The sequence below is a fragment of the Fusarium vanettenii genome (genome assembly GCF_000151355.1).
Source record: "Fusarium vanettenii 77-13-4 chromosome 6 genomic scaffold NECHAsca_20_chr6_4_0, whole genome shotgun sequence".
Lineage (NCBI taxonomy): Eukaryota > Fungi > Ascomycota > Sordariomycetes > Hypocreales > Nectriaceae > Fusarium > Fusarium vanettenii.
Window position 1 is genome coordinate 1,540,996 of NW_003315865.1, and position 14,746 is coordinate 1,555,741.

The window sequence follows — 14,746 nt, forward strand, 5'->3', positions numbered from 1 at the left end:
GACCCCCCCTTGTACCTCGGTTTCTGCCCTGGCTCATCTCATTTTCTCCTCGTTCCCGACCTTGCACCCCACGCTTGAACGAATCATATCCACAAGCCTACCGAGGCACGGCGCGGCTTTTTCTGCTTTTCTCTCTCGTAAAGTCTGGACGGACCGGTGCGGCCTCGGCCACCTCTGCGATCTTTTTTATCAGCTCAGCAAGCTCTCCCACTAAGTTATCAATCAGCGGATGAGGTCAGGTCCCTCCACCCCCCACGACCTCTACAAGTTAGTGCATGTACAGTACTGTACCAAGCCAGGTTCTTGGGACCACTAGCACTGCTACCGTCGAAACAATTACCGATTTATTTTTTGTATGAGGCCATTGATTCCTCCTTGAACCCTATTGTGTCATTTTTCTTTCTTCCTCTCCTTTCACTTCCCTTCACCTTCGATGCTCACCGTGAGCTTCTCTTTTCCAAACCACCCGCCGCCATGACAGAGACCGCCGTCGAGTCCCCCGCCGAGGCCATCGCCATTCCTTCGGCGGAGCCCGTTGTCGCCGATGCACCTCCGGTAGCCGACCCCGTCGAGAAGAAGGCCAACGGCAAAGCCACAACACCCAAAACCGCCGCCTCGAGCCCTCTCAACCGCCTCGCCGCGACGCCTTCGGCCATCGATGATGTTATACGCCATATCCATCGCGCCATCCGCACGCGCGGCGGCACCGACTGTGTCCTGCTCTTCACCACCTACTCTGCCCGTCTCGTCGGAGCCCTTCTGAACCTCCTGGGCCGGACTACTCTCCGCCACTCGGCCCGTAAGCTGGTCGAGCTGGCTTTCAAGCTGCCGCCCTCGAGCACCGTCGTCCTGTCCACCGCGACCGCGCCGCCGCTGGCCACCCTTGCGCTCAACCTCTCCAAGCGCATCCAGGGTTTCACCGACATGTTGGGCGAATGGCGCACCATGAACCGTCTATGGGGTATCTTTGCCACATACCTTGGACTTAGAGACCTCATCCTGCGCATTCGAGGCAAGAAGGTTGATGAGAATGGCGAAAAGGTGCCTCCTCCTAGCCGATTCAACACCATTATCGAGCTTATACAGTACACCCTCCTCATCGGATACCACTTTGGCGAGGCCACCTGGCTGCTCACCGCCAAGGGCGCGACCAACCTGTCTCAAAAGACGGGTGGCAAGCTCGCCATCTGGGGCGCGCGTTCGTGGAGCGCCTGGGTCTTCCTGGAGCTGTTCCGTTTGCTGGTCGAACGCGCGCGCAGGACGCCCACCGGAGACGTCGCCGCCGAGGAGGAGTGGCAGACCAACTGGAAGGCCGACTTTGTGGGAACCCTGCCCTGGGCTCCCCTGTCGGTTCATTGGAGTAGCGAAGGCGGTCTGCTCCCCGAGCTTGCTATTGCTGCTCTCGCGACTTGGCCCGCGACCGTCAACATCAAGAACCTGTGGCGCCAGACTGCCTAAGCAGGCAGTTGAATTTTGCAAATAACATGGTGGCATCACGGACGTACAGCGAGAATAAAGTACTGGCATGGTGATGTGCCAGGAAAGAGAAGGATCACCGCACTAGACTTGACTTCTGGAGCTGGGGAAATTGTCGGCATCGGCGCTTCAGGGGTAGCAACAGAGAGCACTCGAAGGGATCGGTTAACTTCTCATCTGGAAAAATGGCGAAGACACATGCCGCCATTGAATCATGACGCGATACTGGGGGTCATATGGAGGGTATTATATATATAAATGGGCGCTTAGAGATACCTTCTCGGTAGAATAAACCTATGCTTTCTTGTACTTGTGAGTTGAGCAGCCAAAACATCAAGACATGCCCTCCTCTAGACACATCTCCTGCTCACATGGGCAACCTCATTATCTCCTCCTTTGTCCAATACCTCCTCATATTCTCCGCTCCCAGCGTCTTGACCTCCTCATCCAGATGCTTCCACAACACCTCTCCCCACCCCTCCATCTTTTCCTTAAGCACGTCCATCTCAAAGTCGACCTCGCCGGCCCTGCATTGTCGCAGGTATTCTGCAAAGACATCAAGCCCAGCGTGGATCTGCTTGTGCTGGCGCAGGAGCTCGGCCCGCCCACCGCGGAACTCGGGCATCTTCTTGGCCAGCACGGGAAACACGTACGTCTCCTCGATGCCGTGGTGCACCGTGAGGTGGTCGGCAAACTGGATGCCCTCAAGAAGGAACTGCTTAAGCGACATGCCCTGCGGCCGCTTGTTGGTTGTGCATGCTCCCCAGAGGAGGTTCCATGATCGGCGGAAGTGGTCATGCTAGGAGTTGTTAGTGTTATTTCAATATGTTATCAACTTGTCTCACAAAGTAGTCCATCTTCTCGGCAAGACGGTTATAAATCTTAAAGTCCCGGTCCGACAGAGGCGGCAGCTCCTCTACCACAGTCTCTGTCTTTTCCTCAACAGCCCTTATCGGCTCCTCGGGGGTGGGGTTTGATGTCGACATTGCAGCTTGGTGATATCTTCGTAACGGCAAAGAAGGTACAATAAATCTCGTCTTCGCTGGTGTAACAAAATTTGACAGAGCAAAAGAAGTAGCTAGTCGTCCTGTTTGTTTTTTGAATATGTTCTCGTAGCTTGGTCTTACACGATATCGCTGCAGCATTAGCCTCATTGCCGACCTAACTTGAAGTGAAAAAAATTCGAGAAAAAAAGAGACCCAGGGACTGGATCTCACTAAAAAGGACCCAAGGCAAGACTCCGCAACGCTCTCCCTCTCAAAGAACCGTGATCTCCCCGGACCCTTTGCCCCCTTGAGCCACTCAGGAGCCGCCCATTGCGGTTGGAAATAGCTGACTGAGCCCGACTACCCGCGCGCCAACTGAGTAATCTCCGGGTCGTCGCCGCGCGGGGCGCTCGTCTCGGTGCGCTTGGCAAAGTCCGAGATGCACATGTTCGGGGACTTTTAGATGGACGGTGCATTCCAGTTCCTATCTGGATCTTGAAAGAGTATTTCTCTGACTCGTAAGGCTGCCGGTACTTGATTATACATCTCGCCGTCTGTGCACTACATACTGCAGCGGCGTGGCATTTCCGAGTCCTCGGCAAGAAGACCGACCCTGTCTCGCTCTTCATTCCCAAGTCAGGATCGACTCTAACATGATTAGAACGCGCCTATCTTGCTTTAAGCTTTGTTATAGCCGCTGATAGGCCCTAACTGGAATCATGCTATGTTTGTGGTGGAGTGCTATGGATGGCCACCTTTACACACTTGACATCCAGGTATCCCTCTACCAACCACTTCTACAAAGACATTAGTACCGGAGTCAATATTATCTTATAGAGTGGCTTGTCTATAGTATCCCTTCCATTGTTTATTATTGTTTGTTGTGACAGGATACCAAAACCTAGTCAACTCTTTACATCCAAGAGACTGGCCCAACTCACAACTCCGATATTGCCAACCTCATAACCATGGGCAAGTTCGTATCACATCACTCAGCCTTACACAGCTTGAAACATCATTCATAAGAGTAGCATCTCTCACACCAACCCGATGCATTCAGTTCATGGCATTGTTGCCTACACACTATCTCTCTTCCACCCAATCTCAAATGGTTCGATAGTCCCGCCAACTTTTCACAACATAGCACAAGCATGAGACTGACGAGTTCTATGGATCCTTATTCCGTTTCGACCTAATGACACGTAGCGAGTGCTCCCGCATCCTCGCCCCTTTTCATTAAAAGCAACCATCCCATGCAAAATGCAAACGATCAAGACGCCTCATCTCGTTCATTCTTCCCATCTTAACCTCGGACAGCCGCACCCAGCGCGCCACCCGTGAACTGCGTTCCACCAGCTTGTCGCTGCGTGTTGCCGCCCGTTCGTGCTCCTCCTCTGCCCTGTCCTCCCGTCCTTCGTCCTCCTCGGCCTCGGCCGCCTTGTCGCTCAAAGGCGTTTGAGGTGCCCTGTGTTCGCTGCTCCAGAGTTCGCTCGTTAGTCTCAATGAGTGCGCTAGCCTTGTCTGACAGGGCAAGAGCCAGGGACTGGAGACGGCTGAGCTCGACACCCTTGCGGAAGATGATAGTAGAGGTGACCTGGTCGAGGGAGGCGGAAAGCTCCTCGTGGCTGATCATCTTGCTAACAACGGCCGAAATCTTGGTAAGATCGAGCTCAAACATAGCGCTGAGGGTCTCGATGGAGAGGGTGTCGTAGAAGGGTGCGTAGGTGAAGAGGTAGGTTCGCAGACCCTCCTCCTGGATCTGCTTGGAGAGCATTGTCTTGATCTCCTCGGCACTCGGCATGAGGTCCCAGATCTTGATGCTGTGGATGAAGGTGATTGACTTCTTCCACTCACCAGCAGCCAGAGCCTTGGACGCCTGCATCACATGGTCTCGTGTGTTCTCGGGAGGACCAGTGAAGATTTGCCTCTCGTGGTACTCGAGCATGCGGCGGTAGGTCTTGCTGATGACTCTCTTCTTAACATCCGGTGAAGAACCGGTCTGGGCCAGCAGAGGAATCTCGAGGAGCATGCTGCAGGTCAGGTAGACACACTCAAGGAGCTCAAGGTTGATGTGCATGTGGAAGGGCAGTTGTCGCTGCTTCTCAAGGCGCTCCTGCTCGGGAGACACCTGGTTGTATCGCTGCATCATGACACCCTGGGCGAGCAACTCCTTCTGACGGCCGCTGCCGCAGATCTCTTGCAGAGTGTTCTGGGCATCATAGACAAGACCCTTGCGGAAAGCGCAGAGACCAACTTGGACCAGAGTTCGGTTGTACAGGATCTGGCTCTGGACGTCAAAGTTGGGGATGTTCTCCTGCAGATGCGACATCAACATCATGTCACGGGCCTTGTAGTACTCGCCGTGAAGGGCGAGGAAGTAAACCTGGCACAGCATGGCTCGGGCACGGATAATACCGTCGCTGTTGCTGAACAGGTAGTTGCAGAGAACATTGACGAGGTTGCCAGCGTTCTGGGCCTGGTCGCGGGGAGTGATGACAGACTCCACAGAGTCGCCAACAGTCTTCCAGCAGTTCTCCTCGAAAGTCTTGACAACCTGGGCGGGCTAATGGAGAGTCAGCAACAAATCGAATATTGATAACGAGTTCACATACCTTGAAGTAAACGTGTTCCAATCGGCGCATAACAATTCGGTTCACGCTATCTTGAGGAGTTTCCAGGGAGTCGTCCTTTCGGATGTACTCATAGTAGAGGAGGCCGCGGAAGATGATGTTGTAGAGGGCACCCTCATCTTGCAACCGCTCGATGTACTCGGAGGTGTGGGGGTCGATGCTCTGGAGAGAGCGAACGAGCTCATCGTCAAGTCGCTCAATGTAAGAGACGATGCTGCCGGGAACCTTGATGTGCTTCTCACCAGCCTGCAGAGTAGGGGGCTTCTCGTCATCATCCCACTCCTCGGCGTTCTCAACGACAACGTAGTCACGGTTCTCCTCGAGGACCTGGAGGAGGCTCGAGAGTTCCTTCTCGGCAGCCTTCCAGTGCTCAAGAGGCATGGCAGTAGCACCACTAGAGCTAAGGTCGAATCGGGCAGAGACAAGAGTAAGGAGGAGGCGGATCTTCTGGTAAGGGGTGTTGGCGATCTCGTGCAGCTTCTCCATGACCTTGATCTGCTCAGCACGATCGGTGTTCTTCTTTCCTCGGGACTCCATGATGGTTCGAAGGTGCTTGAAGATGCTCTCGGGAGTGTACTGGAGTGTGCGGCCACCCTTGCCGACGGTAGCAAAACCCTCATCGTCAGCCTCCTCGGTAGGAGCAGCCTCAACCTGGAGAGAGACCTTCTTGGCCTTGACGGGAGCCACAACCTCCTCCTCGGATGACTCCATGAAGCCATCCTTGTCCTCTCGGTAAGAGTCAATCTGACTCTGGTACTCCTTGTTGGTCTTCTTGATCTTTTGCTTGACGGCGTTGAGGGCTCGGGCCTGGGTTGCGTTCATCTTCTTGGGGGTGACCTTGGCCTTGGCCAGTGACTCATTCATAAAGTCCTCGAGCTCAGCGAGAATTCGGATGTAGGGCTTGGGAGGTTTGCTGCCGGGCAGCTTGGTAACCTGGCGGTTGAGCTTGTCATATTCTGCATGTTGCTGTCAGTATTCATGTTTGCGAGATGGGTTCGATGATTTCTCGTCTGGTCGTACCGGCAGAGATGAGGGTCCAGTCGCCGTTCTTTTGGCCGTTCTCGATCTGCTTGATGGATGCCTCCAGCTCGTCCAGGCGCTTGTCCTTGGCACTCTTGACCTTGCCTCGGTGCTCGTCATCGCTCTCGTCACTATCCGAGTCGGATTGTCCGACCAGGAAAGCACTGGCACCCGTCTTCTTCACGCCGCCCTCGTCGGAATCATCGCTGTCGCTGTCTTCTTGGGAGGATTCCTCCTGGGAGTCCTCCTGCTCCTCCTCCTCTTCCTCCTCCTCGGAGTAGAGCTCCTCCTCGTCGCTGGAGCTGTCGGTGGAGCTGTCGTCGCCGCCGCGGAAGAATCGAGACATTTTGGGCGAGTTTCTTTGACGCTGAGCCTTGTCTGGTGAGGGTCAGGTTCGCGAGGTGCGTGCGCGGGGTTGTTTCGACGGAACGAAAATTGTTGATTGTGGGAGGTGGGGGCGTGCACCGGGGCTTAACGATACGGCGACTCGCGAGTCACAAGCCTCTCTGCTATCGATAAGCGGGCGGAAAAATCAGATGGATTATGTCAGCGCAGCCCACAACTCAGAGATCGAGTCATTACAGAGTCATAGGGGGCGACAGTGAGTCTTCAGGGCATTACAGGTCATTACAGCGCCTACGAGTCACTGAAGGTGCCCTGTGACAGACCTTTTGCCCGTGGCCGGAATACGATCGGCTACCGAAGTACGTACTTTTCTTTCCCGAACTGGTGGCCGCACCTTGCCTCGTCGAACCGGCGTGCCCTTCTTCGGTCCCCGGCTCCGTAGCAAAGAAATTCGAGGTCCGGCAAACCAGTGAGTGCTTCGGCTTCTCGCATTTCTCAGCAAGCATCCACTACCATCACCTCGACCGCCACCATCTGCACCCACCTTCGACCTGCAACTCTCTACAAGCCGTCGTCATGGCTTCCCTTCACTGCGCGAATGCGCCATCCGCTGCTAGATCTTTTATCCAGCTTGCACGACGCAGCTATTCCACCGCCGCCGCTTCTCAGTCCTCGACACCTCTCGAGTTCCTCGTCCCGCGATGCGCACCCTCTCCGCTCCGAGTCACCGAGGTTTCGACCACTGCTTCAAGAGTACATGTCCACACACGCAATTCCAATAATTCCAGGTGGCTTTGGCGTTCCAACTTGCATGCTCGGGCTGTACGAGCGTTTTCCACTTCTGCCGCTCGACACCAAACACGAGCAATCTTGAACCCGCAAGAAGACGAGGATGGCAAAGAGATGATGCTGGAAATTACTGAACGGGCTGCCAAGGTATGTTATGTCATGGAAACCCCTCTCGCCGACCCAGACTAACATTGAGAAGCGCCTCAACAAGATTATGGAAAAGGACGGCAACCCGAACCTCGCACTACGAATCCAAGTCGAAAGCGGCGGCTGCCACGGCTTCCAATACCTCATGAGTCTCATAACTCTACCGCCAAAGGACACCCCGGAATGGTCAAACATCGTCAACGAAGACGATACCATCTTCCAATACATCCCAGAGGACGCAGACCCGGCCACAGCTTCGGAGGACGGTCCGAAGGTCGTGCTCGATGAGCCATCTCTCGATCTCCTCAAGGGCAGCAAGGTGGACTTTACAACGGAGCTGATCGGCTCTCAATTCAAGATTGTCGATAACCCATTTGCTACTAGCAGTTGTGGGTGTGGCACAAGCTTCGACATCAAGATGTAAACTCCCAACAGGTTTGGACATGGAGGTTACAGAGCCGGATGACATAGACATAGACAATTGTTCTCCACATGTAGACTAGGATTATTAATACCCCTCTTCAAACAAGATCCTTCCGAGGTCGCCCTTCTCAGGGACTCACGGAAACTCACAGGGACAAGGCAGATCGGTACAGCAGTCACAATTCACATCACTTGGCCATCAGGGTCATCACGAATGTTTGAAATCTCGGGTGTCATTCATCAAGGTATCAATTGCCAAATCCCTGTCGTGATATGAACGCCGAGCAGCCATGCAAATCTTTTTTGAATCCGTTAAGGTCCTAACAACCATTCCCATTTAACCATTTTCCGAGAATAACCATCTTAGTTCATCTGGCGGACGAGGGCGTTGATGGCCTCCTCACGGTTGCCAAGGTCACCACCCTCAATGAAGTGCTTGAACTTGCGGGGGCGGAAGCCACCGTTGGGGTTGGAGAGCTTGAAGGGCCAGAGGAAGTTGGAGGCCTGCTTGAAGTTGGGGCCGACGGTGTAGATCTCGTGGATGAGATCCTCAACGCAGACAATGCCGTACTTGCCGAGGGACTCCTCAACAATGGCGTTGTCGGTAAGGGCAATGCGCTGCTTGTTGACCTTTCCGTAGCCACGCTTGTAGACGAGCTCCTTGACGGTCTTCAGGTTGGGGTAACCGTAGGCGATCCAGGGCTCGACGACCTTGAGCATCTCGGTGGTGGCCTTGGTGACCTTGATGAAGACACCGTTGTTGATCTGGAGGAGACGGAGGAGCTGGAGGATCTTGCGGGGCTTGGGGGGCATCTTGTTGATACCCTTGATGCGGACGACGAAGATGAGGTTGGCCTCAGCGGGGATGTAGGCAGAGTCCTCGCTCTTGGCAACGCGGTGGAGGCGGATCTTCTCACGCTCAGCATCGCGGTACTCCTTGACGTACTTCTCAGCACGCTTGAAGATGACGCCACGCTTCTCCTTGTTGGCCTATTTGACTTGTCAGTCACAGATCTTTGACGAGTGTGCAGAAATCATGTGTTTCAGTCAGGCATTGTCAGACCCGAAAGAAGGTTAACTATCAACAGCATCGACTGTGTCTAGTTGATGTATGTATGTTTTCCATCATATGCCAGGGAAGATAAGAGAGTAGTACTCACAGCCTTCTGCTTCTGGATGGCGTCGGTGCGCTCAGCGCGGGCCTTCTCCTGAGACTTGCGCTTCTTGAGAAGGGTCTCGGGGACCAGGATCTGGTCGTTGGTAGGGACGCTATTGATCAGATTAGTTCGAAGTCCGAATACCACAGGTGTGGTATGGAACAGAGCGCCGGTGCGAGAACTGTTGCAAGCAGCATTCTCCGCCTTGGCTAACTCGAAAGATGATTTTGATCGGTGAGCTGAGAGGTCCTTGACACATTGTGTCTACAGGCGGTGCCATCTCGTAGCCGCTCATCCGACAACACTTCAGACAGGATGTCCGAAAGAAGTAGTCAAGGAATGGGATTGCAGTGCATGTTTCAGCAGACCACAAGCATCCAGTGACAATGATTTTAGGAGCGAAGAGTTTGCATCTTCATCTCCAACACCCCAAGCAACATCTCTCAACACACAAGCCATGTTCCAGACCTGGGCAATTGAGGGAGAAACCCGAGAAAGATCGAGCTGGCAGGCCAGCGAAACTCGAACGAGGATCGCGGCTTTCCAGCGAGAGGACCACGATTAATCCGCAAGCGAAGGAGAACTCGGGAGACCGGGGCATCTGCCCATATCGTCCACGTCTTCAGGGAGGAAGCACATACGTAGCACCCATTTTGTCGGCGACGGCTGTTGAGATGGTCGGTTAGTGGTTGTCGGTTGGGGAGGCTGTAGAAAGAAGAGAAGAAGGGGAAGCTCTTTTTCTGGGGGGGAATTACAATGAGTGGATCCCCTCGCCTGCGAAAAAAAAAATATTATTCCCTGCTAGGGCTTGGACCTTTTTTTTCCCCGCCCACCATAATTTGCGCGAGGTTTTCTGCCGCACCCCACCGCTCGAGCGGGCAAATCCACCACCACCAAACTGGCACCTCGCGAGAAATCAGTTTGGAGAACCTCATTCTCAACCGCCAAGTGACGAGTAACCAGAAGTCGCCCATTTTCAAAATGCCCCCCAAGAAGGTCGCCCGTGCTCCCCAGGAGAACATCTCCCTGGGCCCCTCCGTCCGCGATGGTATGCGCCCACGTCGAACCGAACAAGCAACGAAAAGACTAACTGTTTTTGCGCAGGCGAGCTCGTCTTCGGTGTCGCCCGTATCTTCGCCTCCTTCAACGATACCTTCGTCCACGTCACCGATCTGAGGTTCGTCAACCCATGAATAAGGAAGAGAGCTGGTTGCGGCTATGAAAAATTGTACGGTTCATTGTGGCTAACTTGGGTGATTCCAGTGGCCGTGAGACCATCTGCCGTGTTACTGGTGGTATGAAGGTCAAGGCCGATCGCGACGAGTCCTCCCCCTACGCTGCCATGTTGGCTGCTCAGGACGTCGCTGCCCGCTGCAAGGAGCTTGGCATCAACGCTCTTCACATCAAGATCCGTGCCACTGGTGGTAAGTTCTGACTTGTCCAAGCACATCAGACTCTTGCTAATTCACCCCTCCAGGTAACGGTACCAAGACCCCCGGTCCCGGTGCCCAGTCCGCTCTCCGCGCTCTGGCTCGTGCTGGCATGAAGATCGGCCGCATTGAGGACGTCACTCCCACTCCTTCCGACTCTACCCGCAGAAAGGGTGGTCGCCGTGGTCGCCGTCTCTGAGCTGCTCACAATTGGGTGGCTTGGATCGGACAGGAGATTCGCTATCTGGTTTCTCTGTGGCGTTGAGAATCACGAGGAGAACGGCCAATGCGCCTGGTCTCCAGTCTATCCTGCTATGCCTTGTCCGGTTATGGGTTAGGACGCAGTAGACAGTTATGAATTCGCCCGAAGAAGGCCTATGAATCATCCTCCTTGTCAGACCAACTCTCCTTCGTGAGACTTTGATTTATGATGCAACATGGACATAGTTTCTCGTTGGCCATGATGATGAGCAAGAAGAAAAAAAAGCATATGAATTTGTCAAGCTGCGGTATCTATTATATGTGATCTTGTAGTATCCGAACGCCTCGCCAAGCAATCAGCCAATTCATGATGCCCCTTCAGGATTTCATCCTCAGCTCAACCTCCTCTCCATCACTTCACTCCCGGTTTCAATGTCCAGATTCCTCTGCCCGCGCCGCCAGACTTGTTGAGTACGGCAACTCTGTCCAGGGCAGCCTTGAACTCGTCGCTTTGTTTCTTGCCTGGACAGTACGGGTTGAAATGGTCCACCAGCATCTTGCTGGGAACTCGGCCATTATGACGATTGATGAAGGTTTTGATCATCGCCACGAAATCTTTGGCTTTGAGATTCCGATCTGAGCCTGGGGTACCAGATCGTGAGCTGCTTCCACTGCCACCGTCGAGACCTTGACGATCAGCCAGGTTACTAATAATGCCTGTCGAGCCAGGTCCCCCACGCCGACGGTTACCCCCTGGCCGACCAGCCTGTCCAACCTCTCCGGTCCATGTCACAGTACCGATCGGGACTCTGCGTGCCTCTAAACCAGCCTGACGAAGGTGTGCTGCGGCTTGGCGGGCAACTTGGTTCGCCTCATGTCGAAGGACAGACATGTCCGCCTTGGCTTTCTGGGGCCCATTGACGATTTGTTCATGATCGTAGGCGCTGTTGACAGACTTTGCGAAGATGCCCTCCAGCATGCGCTTCTCATCATGAGCAGTCTTGTCTTCTTTGAACTCCTCCATCGCAGCCACCAGATCCATCTGCTGGAGTTCTCTACCCTCAGCGTCGTTGGTGTCACGTCCAATGCTGCTGATGGGTTGTACGTTCTGGTCTCCGCCCTCTCCTCCATCAGCATTAGCCAAGTCAACTTCAGCCCCTTTGAAGACTTCACTTCGTTGAGCTCCCGCCTCTCCCACTGGGTTGAAACTGAAGAGATCGTAGAGATCCGACAGATCATAGCTGCTTCGCTGCTTTGGATCCTTCAGCACCTTGTTGGTCATGAACTGCTTGAAGATCTGACGATGGTAAATCTTCTCTTCGATCGTTCCCTCAGTCATCAAACGGTAGATCTTGACTGGCTTCTTCTGGCCCAGCCTCCATGCTCTTTCTCTGGCCTGGAGATCAGTCGACGGGTTCCAGTCTGGGTCGAAGATGATGATCCGGTCGGCGCCAGTCAAATTCGTTCCCAGTCCTCCGGTTCTCGTTGTCATGAGGAACACGTGGATGTTTGGATCTTCGTTGAACTTGTCAATCATGGGTTGACGTTGATCAACGGGAGTTTCGCCATCCATTCGAACGTAGCTGATGTCGCATTCCCTGATGCACTTCTCAATAATGTTGAGCATTTGTTTTCCTTGGGAAAACAGAAGAGTCTTGTGGCCGTTGGGAATCATGACCTTTTGTAGCAAGTCTTTGGTCAGTTGGAGTTTGGCGGAAAGCTTAGGGTTGCCAAAGTCGTATCCAGGTTTGCTTCCAAGACTCTTGTCCAGCAGGTCGGGGTGATTGCAGATCTTGCGGAGAATATCGATCCCATAAAGCGATTGTCGTGTTCGGGACAAGATGGACGAGACCTCATCGGATTTGAGAAATGTCTCATAAGCTTTACGTTGCCCGTCTGTCAGCTTGCAAAACAAGACCTGCTCCGTCTTCTCAGGAAGATCAGCAGCAACGTCGACTTTCAAGCGCTGGAGCAGGTACTCGCTGATGGTCTCCTTCAGGGCCTCGGCGCATTTCTCTGCAGTCATGACTTGCAAGTTGGAGGCATTGGCATAACCGCCTTGTCGAATTGGGATCTCGAACTGTGTTCTGAAATTGACAAGCGTTCCCAGGCGCATAGGGTAGATGAAGTCAAACAAAGACCATAGCTCTGTCAGATTGTTTTGAACGGGTGTTCCTGAAAGGATGACACGGTTAGGGGTGTTGAGTTCTTTGCAGGTGACTGTGATCTCAGCATTCGGATTACGAATCTTGTGTCCTTCATCAAGAACGGCATAGTCCCAGTGAACCGGCAGTAGAGTGTCTGCGTATGTCTGAAGGCCGGCATAGGTCGTTACCAGAACATGGCCATTCTTGACAACTCCGTTGACAATCCTTCTTGCAGCCTTCTCTGATTTGGTCGCAAGAGGCTTGAAATGATCTAAATCGGCCTCGTCCTCGACTTTGGGGTCCATCATGCCGCTACCAGAAGCGTGGAGGATTGCCACGCGAAGGGGTGGCCACCAACGATGAAATTCGCTTACCCACTGTCGTAGAAGCGTAGCTGGAGCAACAACAATGACAGGGCGTGTGAGCTTTTTGCTGTAGTGAAGAGCCGCGAGAAATGCGATCAGTTGCACAGTCTTGCCCAGTCCCATCTCGTCACCCACGATGCCTCCAACGTGTTGCTTGTAGAGTTCCGCAAGCCATTGGACGCCAGTCTTCTGGTATCCGAAAAGGGATGGATGAATATCTCCAGGGAGTTTGAGTCCGTCCCCAAAATGGTGATCTGGAAAGTCTGGAGCCGGCTTGAACCATTCTTCTTCTTCCTCGTCGCTCTGTTCGGCGTCGCCACCAGCCTCAGTTCCTTGTCTGCGTGCTCGTCTAGCGCGACTCCTTCGGACGACCCAATGATTCAACCTCTTCTTGTAGTGCGCTGCGTTGCCATCGTCAATCTTGCTAAGATCAATCTCGGTTTCCTCGACGAGTTTAGCTTTGGCCTTGGCCGTGCGGCGTTGTTCCCGAACGAGATCATCCTCTGTTCCTTGCTGCCAAACACCGTCGTCGCCTGATTCGGAATCAGGGGTTCCTTCAGGCTCAAAATCGGCTGATGGGCTTCGATCCCTCTGGACACGTCTCTTCTTCCTCGGTCGGAGGGAAAACTCAGTCTCAACTGCAGTGGTCTCTAGCTTGGTTGCCGGCTTAGTCGCTTCAAGCTCGAACTCGTCAACAAAGCCAGGACGCCTAAGGCGCTGGTGAGACGTAGGTCCTTCGAACTCCTCGTCCAACTGCTCTGCCTCAGCCTGTTCCTCTGCATCCAAGATTGTATCCGCAAGCTGTCCCTCAATGTCGGATGGTCGTGGTCCACCAATTTTGGCGAAAGGTGTAATCTTTCCAGTTCGGATGAGAAATTCACGATTGCTTTCGCCTGGAAGCTTCTTGGATTTGGCGTGCTTCGAATCCTCGGCTGGGTTCTCCTGGTGTCGCTTCTCGATACGTGCTTGGAAATCCGAAATGTCGCTGCTGACTTGTTGAATCTCGTCGTCTAGCTTGGCAATTTCCTTCTGGATATTTCGGGACTGGTAAATGTTTGTGCCTACTTTCTCGAGGCGCTTCTTCTCCTTGTCCAACTGAAGTTGAAGCCGATGTTTGGTTGCTTGCAGCTTGTCGATACGGTTCTGGTCCTTTTTGTCATCGGCTTCCATCAACGCAGCGTTGGCTTGGAGAGTGATGTCTCGTTCAAGTTCATTCTGATCTCGGACAGCACCGGTCAGGTTCCGAAGCGCATCTTCCTCGTTCAGGCCCTCTGTCGTGGGCTGTTCCTCGATGTCATCTTGGGAAGCACCTGCTTGCGCGGCGGCGAGCATTAGATCACGAAGTGCGGCTCGATCAACCGCTTGGTTTTCTGAGTTTGCATCTTCTGGTGCCATGATGAAAGGCGGTTGTCGGCGGGCAGGAGAACAATGCAGGCGCAGATGCACTAGAAAGGAAAGTGATGAGAGGAGCAGATCGGTTCACTCCCGGAAACAGAGGGATGAGCGTGAACAGTGAGTCACGGTCAGATTATTGGCATCTTCTTAGGTGGGAAGATGGCGAGTGTATGTGGCAAAAAAAGAGGAAAGGGCTTGTTGGAGGCAGAGCGTGAACGAGATGGTGAGTGTTGCT

At 53.6% G+C, this 14,746-nt stretch overlaps 7 protein-coding genes across 7 annotated transcripts; 3 read left to right on the forward strand and 4 right to left on the reverse strand.

Annotated features, from left to right (window-relative positions):
- Positions 1-474: 474 nt before the first annotated feature.
- Positions 475-1,458, forward strand: NECHADRAFT_81857 (uncharacterized protein; the record flags this gene model as incomplete). The annotated part of the gene is made up of 1 exon (XM_003044819.1): positions 475-1,458. One exon carries the CDS (start codon positions 475-477, stop codon positions 1,456-1,458), a length of 984 nt encoding a protein of 327 aa, XP_003044865.1.
- Positions 1,459-1,843: 385 nt separating this feature from the next.
- On the reverse strand, positions 1,844-2,462 carry NECHADRAFT_94547 (uncharacterized protein; the record flags this gene model as incomplete). Its single annotated transcript, XM_003045221.1, has 3 exons — positions 1,844-2,275; positions 2,322-2,390; positions 2,421-2,462. 3 exons carry the CDS (start codon positions 2,460-2,462, stop codon positions 1,844-1,846), a joined length of 543 nt encoding a protein of 180 aa, XP_003045267.1.
- A 1,052-nt stretch (positions 2,463-3,514) lies between these two features.
- Positions 3,515-6,458, reverse strand: NECHADRAFT_70394 (uncharacterized protein; the record flags this gene model as incomplete). The annotated part of the gene is made up of 3 exons (XM_003045222.1): positions 3,515-5,025; positions 5,075-6,048; positions 6,113-6,458. 3 exons carry the CDS (start codon positions 6,456-6,458, stop codon positions 3,766-3,768), a joined length of 2,580 nt encoding a protein of 859 aa, XP_003045268.1. The 3' UTR covers positions 3,515-3,765.
- A 575-nt stretch (positions 6,459-7,033) lies between these two features.
- On the forward strand, positions 7,034-7,817 carry NECHADRAFT_43837 (uncharacterized protein; the record flags this gene model as incomplete). The annotated part of the gene is made up of 2 exons (XM_003044820.1): positions 7,034-7,393; positions 7,443-7,817. The coding sequence occupies 2 exons, from the start codon at positions 7,034-7,036 to the stop codon at positions 7,815-7,817; spliced, it is 735 nt and encodes a 244-aa protein (XP_003044866.1).
- Positions 7,818-8,179: 362 nt separating this feature from the next.
- NECHADRAFT_43942 (60S ribosomal protein L7) lies at positions 8,180-9,168 on the reverse strand (the record flags this gene model as incomplete). Its single annotated transcript, XM_003045223.1, has 2 exons — positions 8,180-8,806; positions 8,977-9,168. Coding segments are annotated over 2 exons (819 nt in total), but the record flags the coding sequence as incomplete, so codon positions are not given.
- Positions 9,169-9,954: 786 nt separating this feature from the next.
- On the forward strand, positions 9,955-10,802 carry NECHADRAFT_70400 (40S ribosomal protein S14; the record flags this gene model as incomplete). Its single annotated transcript, XM_003044821.1, has 4 exons — positions 9,955-10,021; positions 10,078-10,150; positions 10,237-10,397; positions 10,451-10,802. The coding sequence occupies 4 exons, from the start codon at positions 9,955-9,957 to the stop codon at positions 10,600-10,602; spliced, it is 453 nt and encodes a 150-aa protein (XP_003044867.1). The 3' UTR covers positions 10,603-10,802.
- Positions 10,803-11,016: 214 nt separating this feature from the next.
- On the reverse strand, positions 11,017-14,511 carry CHR2119 (transcription-coupled repair protein CSB/RAD26; the record flags this gene model as incomplete). The annotated part of the gene is made up of 1 exon (XM_003045224.1): positions 11,017-14,511. One exon carries the CDS (start codon positions 14,509-14,511, stop codon positions 11,017-11,019), a length of 3,495 nt encoding a protein of 1,164 aa, XP_003045270.1.
- Positions 14,512-14,746: the final 235 nt, after the last annotated feature.